Genomic DNA, 14,758 nt, shown 5'->3' with positions numbered 1-14,758 from the left:
CAGAGGATAGTACAGGGATCACCTAGCCAGGATAAAGTCTCTCATGTTGTCCTTGTTGCAGGCAGGTGTGCACCATCCTCAATTATTAGCTCAGTTGATTAGAGTGTGGTGCTGATTATGCCAAGGCTGCAAGTTTGATCCCCGTAAGCGACAGCGGCCTATTTCTACATTGCAGGGGGTTGGACTAGAATTCAGTGGTCAGGAAACTTTTTCAGCAGGGGGCTGGTCCACTGTCACTCAGATCTTGTGGGGGACCAGACTATATTTGGGGGGGGGGGGGATGAACGAATTCCTGTGCCCCACAAATAACCCAGAGGTGCATTTTAAATAAAAGGGCACATTCTACTCATGTAAAAACACGCTGATTCCCAGACTGTCTGCAGACCAGATTGAGAAGGTGATTGGGCCGGATCCGCCCCTGGCCCTTAGTTTGCCTACCCATGGACTATCAGTGGTTCTTAACCTGTGGGTCCCCAGATGTTGTTGGACTACAACTCCCATCATCCTTGAGCTCTGGCCTTGCTAGCTAGGGGTGATGGGAGTTGTAGTTCAACAACATCTGGGGAACCACAGGTTGAGAAAGGCTGGACTAGATGATTGTCAGAGTCTCTTCCAACTCATAAGATTCTAAGAATAAGAAAGAATATGGGGTAGCGTTCTATCCTGCAAGTTCTCCCATATAATTACCAAGACGCTAAGGAGGAACAGAGCATTTTTGGGGTGCTGTGCTAGATTGGATCTGTTCCATCTTCCTATATGTGTGTCCCGATGATGCCACCACACAACCTATGGAATTCCCTGCCTTTTTATATCTCTCTTATATTTGGGGAAAAGCAAAGTTCAAGCGGTTTAAATACAGAGTTGCACATACACTGTCCAGCCTGCAGGGTTTGGAACTAGGGAAAGAATTCCACAGATAAGAAGTATGATTATAATGCTCCCCGAAGACAAAATATCTTGCAGCTGAAGGGTTTACTTCAGTTAACAGGCAGCAGTTTCATAAGAATAATCACTGTAGAACTAACACACACACACAGCACATCCTCTTCTTCGCATTGTACTTAAATCATGCTGAAATATCTTTTTGACTTTCATTAGGAAACTGCACCAACTATCCAGTTTTCCTTCCGTATCACAAACCAATTTATGTTAAATCAGCCTCCATGTCCTGAGATCACAAATCAATTTGTGTTAATTAAATAGCCCTGTAAAGTCGGTGGCTTGAGGTCTTTCCTACGCACTTTGGCACTGTGGTGTTACAAATGAATTTGTCATGTCAGCCGGAGCGGTTTCAAATCAAGAGGCAAGTTAGTGTTTGTATAATTGCAGCAAATGCCACTGTCCAGAATAATGCAATGTTCTGGGAGCCGACTCAGTGCTCTTCATTCTCTGTTTGCTTCGGCTTACTCAGGCATATGACAAACAAGGAGCCTGGGCCTGCCCCCACTCTCAAAAAATATATATTATGCAAGTCATGCTGTGCTGCAGCCTCAAATGAATTGCACTTCTAGTTTACAATAGCTTATTTGTCCCAGGTGTAATCCTCTTCTTGTACTGCAACATGAGGAAGGGGATGCAAAGGGATGGCTTGACCAGAATTTCCATTGGCCAGTTGGCTTGCACCAGCCAAGGTAGGAGGGGAGTGATGGTGGCAGGCTTGGCATCTCCTTCTCTATGCAAATCTCCATCCGTACACTCATTAGGATTATTCTGCCCTTCCGAATACCGTATTTTTTGCTCTATAGGATGCACCGGACCATATGACGCACCGGACCATAGGAGGGGGAGAACAGGGGGAAAAAAAATCTCCCCCTCTCTGCTCAGCACCCCTTCAGTGAAGCGGCAGGAGAAACGGAGCCCTCCTGCTGCGCTCCGAAGGCTTACGGATAGCTGCCTGAAGCCCCCGGAGCGCAGCGGGAGTTCACACTGCGCTCCAGGGGCTTCAGGCGGCTTCAGCGAAAGCAACGCGAAGCCTCCAGAGCGCGGGGGGAGCTCTCCCTCTGAGTTTTGAAGGCTTTGCGTTGCTATCACTGAAGCCAAGGAGCCTGCATTCACTCCATAAGATGCACACACATTTCCCCTTAATTTTTGAAGGGGAAAAAGTGTGTCTTATAGAGCGAAAATAGAGCAAAAAATACTGTATTTCACCATATTCTTAGGTTTCCTTTTTAAAAAATAAATTATTTATTCACAAACTGTTGCTACATACACATGATCTTAAGCAAGAAATGACAACTATACTGGTCATAGATATTTTCTAACTAAAACAAGCCTGTTGGTTCACTTGGTTGGGCTGTAAGTGATTATGGAATGTGAACAAGTCACTTCTGTTCTTCTTTCTTAGCCACCTCTGGTATGATTATTGGCAGGGTCTGGTTTGCTGCGTTCACCTTGGCTATTTTTGTTTTACGTCAATACAAGTGGTTCTTCATTTTCCCCCCTCAAAGACGGTCCACCTTGGGGAAATTAGAGGTTTAGTGCATCCCTTTCAGACTTGACCTTCAAGGTCTGAAAGACTGCAATGAAGGGGGAAAGAGAGAAAGATTCAGGCTGTCCTACATTTCCTGGAGATGTGAAAACAGCTGTTTACTAACTGCGAAGTCCAATAAAGCTGAGGCATAAGTGTCCCGAGATGCAAAAGGAAGGAATAACTATCTTGAAAATGTGGCACTTTTCTTGTCTCCATCATCTGAGGATCACAGGGCAGTTTGCAATATAAAAACACAAAAATGCACAACATAGTAACAAACAAAATGATATCCCGCAGTTTAAAAGGCCAAGGATACTTTAATTAGCCAAAGGCCTAGGAGAAAATGAATGTTTTTGCCTGGTGCCTAAAGATATGTAACGAAGGCAAACCTCCCTGGGGAAAGCATTCCATAGATGGGGAGCCATTGCAGAAAAGGCTCGTTCTCATGTTGCCACCCTCTGGACCTCTCAAGGAGGAGGCACATGAAGAAGGGCCTCAGATGCTTGCAGGGTGTGGGTCAGTTCATATGCCACATAAGTGCAATCGCAGAAGAAGTATTCCCTCTAGCAAGTCAGAGTGCCTATATATGTTCTTTGTACAGTCATACCTTGGGTTACAGACACTTCAGGTTGCATTTTTTTGGGTTACGGACTGCCAAAACCCGGAAGTACCGGAACGGGTTACTTCAGGGTTTCGGCAGTCGCATATGCGCAGAAGCACTGAATCAAAACCCATGCATGTGCAGACCCACTGCTGCGGGTTGCAAACGTGCATCCCACATGGATCACGTTCACAACCCGAGCGTCCACTGTATTCTACAAACAAACTTATTTTCCAAGCGTTGGAAAGTGCCTTGTTTACCCAAAACAACCCCATCCACATTACAAGAAGGAAGTACCAGCAGTCTTGGCAGAAGCCCAAGATTTGGAGAAATACAAAAACCATTGGCTGGGTCGAACCCCGAGCATGACCATTCCACAGTGCAACACTTGTTAAAAATTAGCAATATTTTTAAACAAAGCATATTTTGATTGATTTAACAAATTAATTGGCTAAAAATTGCAGTCCCAGTTGGAAGCAATTTGCATGGCACTTTTGGATGGGTTTTGTAGAAGGGGGAATGACTAGCACATGGTTGTGTGTGTATGAGCGAGAGAGAGGAACAGTCATAGGAGCATTTGAACATCATTGTGGCCACAGCATGGTAAAGCTAAGACTAGGGCTGGCAAACCAAAAGCCTGTAGGATTTCTTGTTTTAAAAGTCTTTACCAGCTGGCAGAAGACAACCAGAGAAGGGACCACCCAAGCTTTGTGGAGTAAAATGTTCCATAGCATTGGTGCAGCTATTGTGAAGGCCCCACCTCTTGTCAAACCAACTCTTCTTCTCCCATAGACGAGAGAAGAAAAGGTCCTCTCCACTCAGTTTTTAATGAGCAGATAGGCAGTTTCCTCCGGTATCCTGGACCCAGGCCACTTGGGACTTTAAATGCAATTAGCAACACTTTGACTTGCACCCAGAAACATATTAGTAACCGGTGCAGAGATGGTTTCATATGGTCCCGTGGTTTCCTCTGACATTGGCTCTATTCCAGTCATTCTTCTCCCCCTCCTTGCAAGGAACTGCTGCAATGCATGGGGGAGAACAGGGGCAAGGCTGTTAACCCTGCCCTCTCCTGCACCTCCCATCTACATTTCTGCCGGCCCCTCCCTGAATTGGGAGCTGGAATTCCATTGGAGGGACCTTTCGCTACTCAAGTAAGCTCCCTGCTTAGAATCTGGAAAATATGGGTTCAAAATTGCATGAGGAGCCTGTTGGAGTAATGGTAGTCTCTCTGCTGCAGAAGCTGAAGCCCTCAATACTTGGGGGGGGGGGTGTAGAAATAGTGGCAGGAGAATGTGGGAAGGCCTCACAGAACAGTATTTGTATGATGTGTGAAAGGTAAAATGACTGAAGTAGGTCTATTGTTATGTACTGAGTTGGATAGGATCCAAACTGCAGCGGTCTGATTGGTCCTAGAACAATAGGATCCAAAATGCAGCAGTCTGATTAGTCCTAGAACAATAGGATTCAGAATGCAGCTGTCTGATTGGTCCTAGAACAATGCAGCAGTATGATTGGTTGGCAGGAACCACCCAATCCTGCTCCAGATAGAAGTGAATCCACAACCTGATTGGCTTACAGTAGAATTCCGGAATTAGCCAATCATGTGCAGCCCATTGTGTAAATAATGTATATAAAGCAGATACTGTGAGGGGACTTTCATTCATTCCTCCTCACCACTATGAGCTGAATAAAGAGCATGAAATCACTTTGCGACTCTGAGTATATTTCATCTATCCTTGCTGCTGGATCGAGTGCTGTTTCCAAAGAGTCTTCACAAAGTGAACTCCTTGTAAACTCATTCCAATAATTTAAACCCCCCGTGCATTACGGAGAACTAGAGTAAGCCTAACTCATAGTCACTTCAGGGTTTTGAGACAGCAGAGACCCTCAGGTAGCGATCTACAAGAGAAGGCTATTTTCAGTGAGATAGATTTCAAGTGGCAATATATATTGCTGCTGCTGAAAAACCCGAGACCCTTTTTTGTCCGTTGTATTTTTCCAGGAACCAAACTGTTCATGACATCTTGGATTATGGTTCTGATTTAAGGAGAGACACAGATCCGGCAATACATTTTGCTGCACATCAGATTCTAAAGTTCAGGAGAGCCATAAAAAAAAAAAAAATTCTAGAGTGATGGAGATGAACCTTGGTTATGAAAGCCAGACGATGAGTAATGAGTGACGTCAGTGCCTAGGTGGCAGACTGCTAAGTGAATTGCCTCTACCCAAGGCTGCCTTATTTGGTATATTAAAGTGCCTTCTCTAAAGAGCATGAAATGGAGATTTCCAGCAGCTTGTAATTTCATAATGTATGCCTAATTTAATAGAAGGGGAATAATATTTGTTCATTTACTGCCTTTTTCCCATCACACCAGGTGACATGAGCAAATGGCACATATGTAGATAATACTTTAAAAACAACAACCTTGGATGTAGCATGAAATGAGTTGAGGAAGGACTGCAACCCAGTAGTAGCGCACATTCTCTGCATGCAGGAGGTACTTTAAAGCCCTAAACAGCCTCGGTCCAGTATACCTGAAGGAGCATCTCCACCCCCATCGTTCTGTCCGGACACTGAGGTCCAGTGCCAAGGGTCTTCTGGCGGTTCCTGCTGCTGCTCGGTCCCTGCTCCTGCCAACCTAGCAGTTTGAAAGCACGTCAAAGTGCAATTAGATAAATAGGTACTGCTCCGGTGGGAAGGTAAATGGTGTTTCCGTGCGCTGCTCTGGTTTTGCCAGAAGTGGCTTAGTCATGCTGGCCACATGACGGCCTCCGTCCTGTATACCTGAAGGAGCATCTCCACCCCCATCATTCAGCCCAGACACTGAGATCCAGCGCAGAGGGCCTTCTGGTGGTTCCCTCATTGCGAGAAGTGAGGTTACAGGGAACCAGACAGAGGGCCTTCTCAGTAGTGGCGCCCACCCTGTGGAACACCCTCCCTTCAGATGTGAAGGAAATAAGCAGCTATCCTATCTTTAAAAGACATCTGAAGGCAGCCCTGTTTAGGGAAGTTTTTAATATTTAATGCTGTATTGTTTTTAACACTCAATTGGGAACCGCCCAGAGTGGCTGGGGAAACTCAGCCAGATGGGCGGGTATTATTATTATTATTATTATTATTATTATTATTATTATTATTACATGACCTGGAAAAACTGTCTGTGGACAAACGTTGGCTCCCTCGGCCAGTAAAGCGAGATGAGCGCCGCAACTCTAGAGTCGTTTGCGACTGGACTTAACTGTCAGGGGTCCCTTTACCTTTATTCATGGATATGCTGTCTCTAAAAATAGACAATCCATTTAGCTATATGGCAGAGTTGGGATGGAAGAGGTGAGAGGGGCTTTGCAGAGATGACTCTAAGGAAAGGCATGATGGGAATGGCTTGGAATCCCATTCACACACTTTTTAGAGGAACCAGCACCCCTGGCTAGGGGTGTGTGAAGAATGAAGATGCTAGCTGCATTTGGGCAGTGATATGGCAGGTCCCCAGGTGTTGCATAATTTCATCACAAAGTTTTAAATGTCACGGGAGATTTAACCTTCAGCTGCTGGTGAATAAGAGAGCTTGAAGGCTACAATGTGTATGAGCCAAAAAGCAATCTTCCCTTCCCTTTCCCTGACATTGAAAACTTTTTTTTTAAAAAAAAAACTTCAGTCTTTTTCTGGACTGCTTTTATGTTTTGTTAGACCTGTAAAAGGCACTTTACATTTTTAGCCTCTGGAGTTGTATTGAGGATGGATTTTGCAGATGAAGGGGAAAATGTGTGAGCAGCGGCAAGGAAGTTGATGGGAGTCATTGATCCACTCCTTTTTCACAGGGACCGCATGGCAGACTAACCAGCAGTGATTGACAAACTGGAAAATCAGTTATGAGAAGGGTGAAATATGGCTAAAATGCTGCCTTTCAGCTCCATGTAAGAAGGCAGTATTCACCCACAACCTGGGAGAGTCTTGAGTCTCCAGGGGTTTTCAGCTTGCTGTTTTTTAGAGCAACATCTGTACTTAAAAGATGAATATTACAGATGAGATATATGATTCTGTGTGGATGAAATGCAAGCCTGCCACGCTGAGATTGAGAGCCTGAATAAAAGCCACTAGCACCAAAAGAAGCAATCATTAGCTAATCTTCTTATTTGTAATGGCACTCACAAAGTTCTGGGACTAACGTTTCTGGTTTCAAAGGCAATAATGTTGCTTCGATGTGAGCAAGTATCTCAAAATGAGGAATTTGCATAGGAATACAAAGCAAACACTTTCAGAATTATTAGATAAGTCTCATTATGCAACACATCTTGATTGCTAGACTTTTTAGGGCATGGAACTTTATGGTCATTTGTTGTTCTTGCAGATCCTCCTATGAAATAGACCAGCGTTTCCCAAACTTGGGAAACTCCAGCTGTTATCGGATTACAATTCCCATCATCCCTGACCACTGGTTCTGCTACTTTGGGGTGATGGGAATTGTAGTCTGAAAACAGCTGGAGTTTCCCAAGTTTGGGAAACACTGAAATAGATCATTAGCCTAATTTAGAGATGTGGAAGTAGGGAAAGTTGGAGGAATTTAAGAAGATCCTTGCTGGATCAGGTCAAAGGCCTATGTATTCCAGCATCTGTTACACCACATCCTGTGGTAGAAATTCCATAGTTTAATAACTGTGCACTATTTCTGTCAGGACCAAATGGTGTTTTTTAAAAATTGATACTTCATTGAATTTTTTCCAATTATAAAGCAAATTATATTACACAACTGTGTAAAAGGGAAAGAAAAACATTATATGAATATATACAAACATATAACCAAATGTTAATTGCTCCACATCTTAATGATTTTAACAACCCTCACATTTTTCTAATGTATTTTGTCTTCAGTAAGATTTGTATGCATTCAAGATGCAGCTCCCCATCTCACCTCTGACAGGGTAACAAAAGTAGTAGCAGCAGTAATAGTAGTAGCAGCAGTAATAGTACAGTGGTACCTCGGGTTAAGTACTTAATTTGTTCCAGAGGTCTGTTCTTAACCTGAAACTGTTCTTAACCTGAAACTGTTCTTAACCTGAAGCACCACTTTAGCTAATGGGGCCTCCTGCTGCTGCCATTCTGCTGGAGCACGATTTCTGTTCTCATCCTGAAGCAAAGTTCTTAACCTGAAGCACTATTTCTGGGTTAGCGGAGTCTGTAACCTGAAGCATATGTAACCCGAGGTACCACTGTAGTAGTAGTAGTAGTAGTAGTAGTTGTTATTTATTACATTTGTATACCACAGATATAATTGGCACCAATTATTTCCTCAGGTTTTATCAGTGATGCTCACATGAACCCCCTCTCCTTATTGCAACTTTAAAGTAATAAGCTCAGATGACAGCTTCAAAAATAACTGAACATTTTTATGCACCTAAGCTTTTCCGAGCTGCTGAGTTATAGAGAAGAAGTAGCAAATAGGGTGTGTGTGTGTGTGTGTGTGTGTGTGTGTGAGAGAGAGAGAGAGAGAGAGAGAGAGATAGGTCTATCTGCTCCCCAGTGTTATAATAATAGTAACAGTGATTTGATTTACTACAGAGGACTCTTCAATAGAGCACAGTGAGTGATGGGCCATCCATCCTATTTGTAAGCTGAGGAAGACACAACTCCCCTTGCCTGCTAGGCTATCAAGCTGGTTTGAAGAATTAGCTGATAGCAGCGTTTTGTTTAATCCAGCCTTTGGTCCTTCCCACTTCATCAGTTGGCAGAGATGAGCAAGACCGACGCTAGCATATATATATATAGGGAGTGGACGTCATTCATTGATTGTAATCCATTATCTAGGGCTTCCATATGTCATTCTGTGATGTCCTCGGATGGTCGCATCATCAAAAGAAAGTTGCTTTGATAATGGGGTGCCACATGGAGCAGAAAAATGAGTTACAACAAAGGATTTTAAAGGCTGCTCCAAGGAGGTTTAAGAGTGAAGAGGGAATTTTATTTGTATAGGAAGTTGGAAGGCAAAAAGAGAGAGAGGCTTTCATGAAGCTTAGGAGAAAATGAAGGGTGAGAAGGGAAATGAAATTGCTTGGGCAGACCATCAAAGCGGCATAATATTGCTGATGTGTGACACTTGAAGAAAAGCATACATTCTGTTTGGAAGAATAGGTTTTCATAATTCATGCGCTTTCCCTAAATTTGCATTAGCTTAGCCTGGAAGCCCAAGGCCGGATGCCAAAAAGAGAAAGTGCTGCAATTGTGACATTCTGCAGTACCTTTTCCGTTAACAAAGTTTAAGGCTGCTTTAGGGTTGTTTCCTTGAGTTACTGGTCCATCACAACCTGAAGGCTCAGGATGGAGGCCTTCCTCCTGTCCCTGTTTGCGTGCTTGGAGAGCTAAACAAACCGACAGTGATAGCAAGGAGAAGCAGCAGCAAAGGCCTCAAGAGTTTTATCACCCAGGGTATGAAAGCTATCTGCGGTGAAGATTAGTTTGGCTCCAAGGTAATTCACTGGCCAATATTGGCAATGGCTATTTCAAAACAATCAGTTTTCTCCATGGCACAAACTTTTACCTCAGGTTTCATCAAGGATGCTCACATGAACCCCCTCTCCTTTTTGCTGCTTTAAAGAATGTTATGCGTTGTTACTGAGGAAGTTAAGAAGCTTGCATTCTACACGTACTGTGTGTTTCAATGATGAGTCATGGAAGGGTAGGTTGTATTCAGCCAAGCAAGCTAACCGCTTTATAAGCTCCGCAGGAATCCTTGCTAAATATTCATTCTCTTCAACAAACACCTCCTTAGCTATGATAGGGCTGGCCAGCAGGAGTCACAACTAATTGCTCATTCACCTCTTATTCTTATTTTATGCTGTTCCTTTGTATCAAATAAAGATGTGCAACTGCTTTAAAAACGAAGAGCAAGATGGAACTCTTGAAGATAGGAAAACATTTGTTTTGGGCTTGTTTCCATAATCCAAGGATGCATATGTTATTGACTTGGGCTTACAATTTACCCAAATAGCCTTGATATCTTTGGGGCAGCCAGGGTGGAGCTGCAAATCCCATCATCCGCAGCCAACATGGCCAATTGCCAAGGATGATGGTCTAAAACATCTGTTGTAGAGTGGGCTGGGCAATAAATTACATAGTTCAAAATTGGCATTAACACTTTATTAGCAGAAACACGATCTTCACACATTTGGCTGAGTGTCAGGCCTAATGAGCACAGCAGCTCATTCCCTGTAGATCTTACTCCATGAAACCAGTTACTCCATGAAACTAAAGGTCCCCTCCTTCCCTCAGCCATTTAGGTCTCCTCCTTTCTGGGGCTTTCCCCAGGCATTTGGAGACTGCGCCTGCATGCCCCTTGTCTTTGCTCCTCCTGTCGATTGCCTCTTCTGGTACCGAGAGTGGGGGGAAAGGGAGGTTGTCATAGCAGGGAGATGACACACGTGACTTGTCACCAGCCTGACTCATCTCTGCCTCTGGACTTTCTTCCTCCCACTTGCCTCAGCTTCTGCCTCTGATTCTGGACTTCTCTGCCACAGACTCTCCCTGCTCACGAAGCCTTGCTATCCCCTTTAGCTTCCAGCACCTCCTCCCAGTCTCTGAGCCTTCTTGCGTGCACTCTCAGGCAGTGCAATGCCTCCCTTCCCATCGGAGCAGCCCCAATCCCATTCCTACTTGTGTGCAAGCAGGAGGGGGTGGGGATCCCTCAGCTGGGAAGAGAGGCTTCCCGTTGCCTAACTGAGAGATCCCTGCCCCCTCTGATAGGCAGCATGAAGCCTCCCTTCACAGCTTAGTTGCTGGGGTCAGGGAAGGTGGAGGCAGCCCGGAAGCTGCATCTTAGAGCCCCTGCACCACCATCATATGGGGACTTCTGAGCAGCTCCTGAAGCCAGCCAGAACCAACTGCTCCGGGCTGCTGAGACTGCCGCTGCTGCATTTCCTGGGGACATTAGATGAAATCTGGGGACATTCTGGGGATGGAATTTGTCCGGGGACTTATTTGCAAATCCGGGGACTGTCCCTGGGAAACGGGGACATCTGGTAACCCTACACGAAGCCTTGTTATCCCCTTCAGATTCCAGCTCCTCCTCTCAGTCTCTGAGCCTTCTTCCCTTGGTGGTTCACCAGCTGGTTCTCCCACCATTCCTCTGTGTCCAATCTGTTCATAACAACATCTAGAGGGCACCATATTGACTACCCAATGTGGTTCCCTCCAAATGTTGTTGGACAACGATGCCCCTTTGCCCCTGACAGTGTGGCCATCAGCAAACTTCATTTTATTGCTTTCTATGAGGTTTCAGACCTATGCCAATAGTTTCTGAAATCTGAACTGAAACTACTTTCTCGGCTGAGATTTTGATCGCTGTAAGCCACTTTTCTGATCTTGGCTTATCCTTCCCGACTCTCTCCTTTTCCACCCCGACACTTCTGTATTTGTTTATCATGTATCTCTATTATGTTGCTCTTTTTCCAGAGGATTCAGTGCACATGGGGAAGGTGGCAAGTTTATCTGTGACACATGCACAAAATTACTTCAATGGAGGTTTTTAGCACAGAAGTATCAAACAGTGGACTTGTTTATTACTGTGGAGGCAATCAAATAATTTAATCTACCATGTTTGCTTCCTCTCCTAGACAACCAAGAGAACAACTTTAATGCAATTAATCTTTGCAAGTGAACAACAATGTCAAGAAAGGGAAAATTAATTTACTTGATTCAGTCCTTGTACAAAAGCAGTAGCTGAATGTGAAAATTGAAAAGCCACCAGAGGGGTGGTGGTTTTTTTTGGTGTTAAGAGTTTATTTGCCAAATATTTCTTTTCTCCTCTGTGTGCTTTTGAAAGCTTTAATGTTTAAGGTGTAGAATGGTGGAGCTTAGCATCATAATCCATGAGTGACATTTAAGAAATCTAAGATGTGCTGATGAACACAATTTATTTGAAACTAGAGATGTCAAGTCCCAGAAAAGAAGTTCAGGGACTCATTAAAACCCACCTTAAAGAAGAGGCAAGCAATACAAGTTCTGGAATTATTTCCCTCTTGGATTAAAAACCAAGCAGGATAAAAATTACTGGCTCAGTTCCTCCCTATTGAATGTACTGGAGCTATGTCACTCATTATATTCAATTTGGACCAGCGTTGGGGATTTGGACCAGGGTAGGGGAAGTACATAGGGATGCGAGTGGCGCTGTGGTATAAACCACTGAGCCTTGGGCTTGCCAATCAAAAGGATGGCGGTTCGAATCCCCGTGATGGGGTGAGCTCCCGTTGCTCGGTCCCAGCTCCTGCCAACCTAGCAGTGTGAAAGCACGCCAAAAAGTGCTAGTAGATTAATAGGTACCACTCCGGCAGGAAGGTAAACTGCATTTCCATGCGCTGCTCTGTTGTCGGTGTTCTGTTGCGCCAGAAGCGGCTTAGTCATGCTGGCCACATGACCCGGAAAAACTGTCTGCAGACAAATGCCAGCTCCCTCGGCCTTAAAACGAGATGAGCGTCGCAACCCCAGAGTTGTTCGCGACTTGACTTAACTGTAAGGGGTCCCTTTACCTTTACCTTTAGGGGAAGTACATCTCTCATGGGGGACCTACAACAACTTTTACCAACCCCCGTGCAAAGTAATCACTGTGGCACAGAGGAAAAGGCTACCCATACGGGTCTACTACAGGGGGTTGCAATGGCTATTTACTTCTGCCCCCCCTTGCTCCTGCAACATCTTTTACCTGTTCCCCATGCAAAATAATGGAGAAAGACAGTCAGTTTGTACAGTGGTACCTTGGTTTACAACCATAATCCGTTCTGGAGGTCCGGTTGTAAACCAAAACAGGTTGTAACCCAAGGCGCGCTTTCGCCAATGGGGCCTCCCCCCAAAAAATTGGTTGTAAGCCAAAAAATTGGGTTGTAATCCCCCCCCCAAAAAAAGGGACATGTACTTCTGGGTTTGACGTGGTTGTAATCCAAAACGGTTGTAATCCAAAGCGGTTGCAAACCAAGGTACCACTGTATAGCATAGAAGGAAAGCTCCTGTTTCCTCAGAGCAGGGTGTGGTGAATTTTACAAGCTCTTGAACAGGCTTGGAAAAATTAGCTGAGGTAATTTCTCGACACCCCCCCCCCCCGAGGTAATTTCTCAGTTACTCTGAGGGGAGCTTTGGAAAGCTCACGTATTCCAATTTGAAACCAAAGGTTCTGGGAGTTAACATCATTGGTTATGATGATGGTGATGATGCTTCTGTCTTGGGGAAATACAGCACTTGGAAAGGTCTACAAATCTATAAAAGTAAATAAGTGAAATGATGTTGAATATCAAAGCTATCATTAAAATAAAGTTTGAGGACTCCAGAGAGCACAATGTTTCATGTGTCCCTTTTAAAGATACAAAAATCGTGTTTTCTCTGTGCATTTACTTATTTAGGATTGCTTATTCCATGAATGCAGAATTACTGTATTGAAAAATGAGCATGCACAACCAGAAATTTGGGGAGGATACCAATAGTATGCCCTGTATGCGCTTCTTTGCAAATAGAACACAAACATCTTCAGTTGAAGATATCCTCTCTCATATGCTCCATGTGTATCAAAGCCTTCATACATTTAGGAGAATAGAGAAACTCTCTTAGTTCTGCAAATAAAATTGTATAAAGTGTTGTTGTTGTTTTTTTAATTTCGCATCTCTGTGGGCACTGGGTGCTCTGACAATTTTACAGCAACCTCATATTTCAGTGTGGTATACACTGTTCCTGTCTCCTGAGAGATGGTTTTCTTTTCACAATAAATGCTTTAAATCCTTTTTTCTTTTCAGCAACTAAACTGCTGGCTGTTTGATACTCCAACTTTCAAAATGTATTTTGATGGTAGGGTTTTGTTTTCACTCTAAAACACACCACAATCTTAGCATTGTGGAGCCTTTTTTCCCTCAGAGATTTGATCCAAAACCAATAAATTCTACTAAGGAGAAAAAAACACCACTGGAACTTTTGCAGTTAAAATACAATGCGGTTCATTGATTGACATATCCCCACTGACTTGATGGGGATTGCCTTCATTAAAAAACACACAACTAATTCAGATCTTGTTAACTAGTTTCTGCTGCGGTGTGTGTGTGTGCCTCTTTGAAAAAACCGAATCGGAATTAGCTATATTTCCTCCATCAGCTTTGTACAACGAAGACATTAATAGCATGCTATCGCCATTTGTTTCCAGGCTAAAGAAAAAGTCACAGTCTATTGATATTTCTGCATCAAGCTATGAACCTCTGGCACCTGCCGCTCAACATGCAATGCAACCACCTAAGCCTCCGCCTGTCTCAAACACAGCTACATCCGAGGAGGAGCAGAACAACACTGCGAATACGCAACGGCGCAACCCGCGGAGGGGTGAGCTGAAGAGATACTACACCATTGGTGAGCCAAACCACATACACCATATTTCCCCTTAAAACGTGTAATCTCCTTCAGTGAAGGAAAGCTCTCGCTGTGGAACAATCAATCACATGTTCATTGATTGGGTGAATCAGAGCTGCTGGGTTTTCTGTTGTTCGGTGCGGGTTGTTTTCTCATCTGCTGTGGGCATTAAGAGTTTGCCCTTATGCAGGTCACTTCAATAAGAGATATAGGAGTGCCTTGTCATTGCTTTTAGTTTTGTGTTGTTGTTTTAAAAAAAACATTCAGTTCTGTGGTCCATTACTTCCTATTGCCACTGTTGTAACTGTTGTTGTTC

General features: G+C 44.0%; 1 protein-coding gene across 4 annotated transcripts in view; it reads left to right on the top strand.

Annotated features, from left to right (window-relative positions):
* OXR1 (oxidation resistance 1) overlaps positions 1–14,758 on the top strand; it is a 224,462-nt gene that overhangs the window by 107,026 nt on the left and 102,678 nt on the right. For all 4 annotated transcript variants that reach the window (XM_081012561.1, XM_081012563.1, XM_081012560.1 and 1 more), the window contains one exon: positions 14,243–14,442. In XM_081012561.1, the coding sequence (XP_080868687.1) occupies positions 14,243–14,442 (200 nt within the window). The remainder of the gene's footprint in view (positions 1–14,242; positions 14,443–14,758) is intronic.

This window comes from Podarcis pityusensis (assembly GCF_964106645.2).
Source record: "Podarcis pityusensis genome assembly, chromosome: 7".
Lineage (NCBI taxonomy): Eukaryota > Metazoa > Chordata > Lepidosauria > Squamata > Lacertidae > Podarcis > Podarcis pityusensis.
Note: the sequence above shows the minus strand (reverse complement) of the source record. Positions and strands in the feature narration are given on the sequence as shown.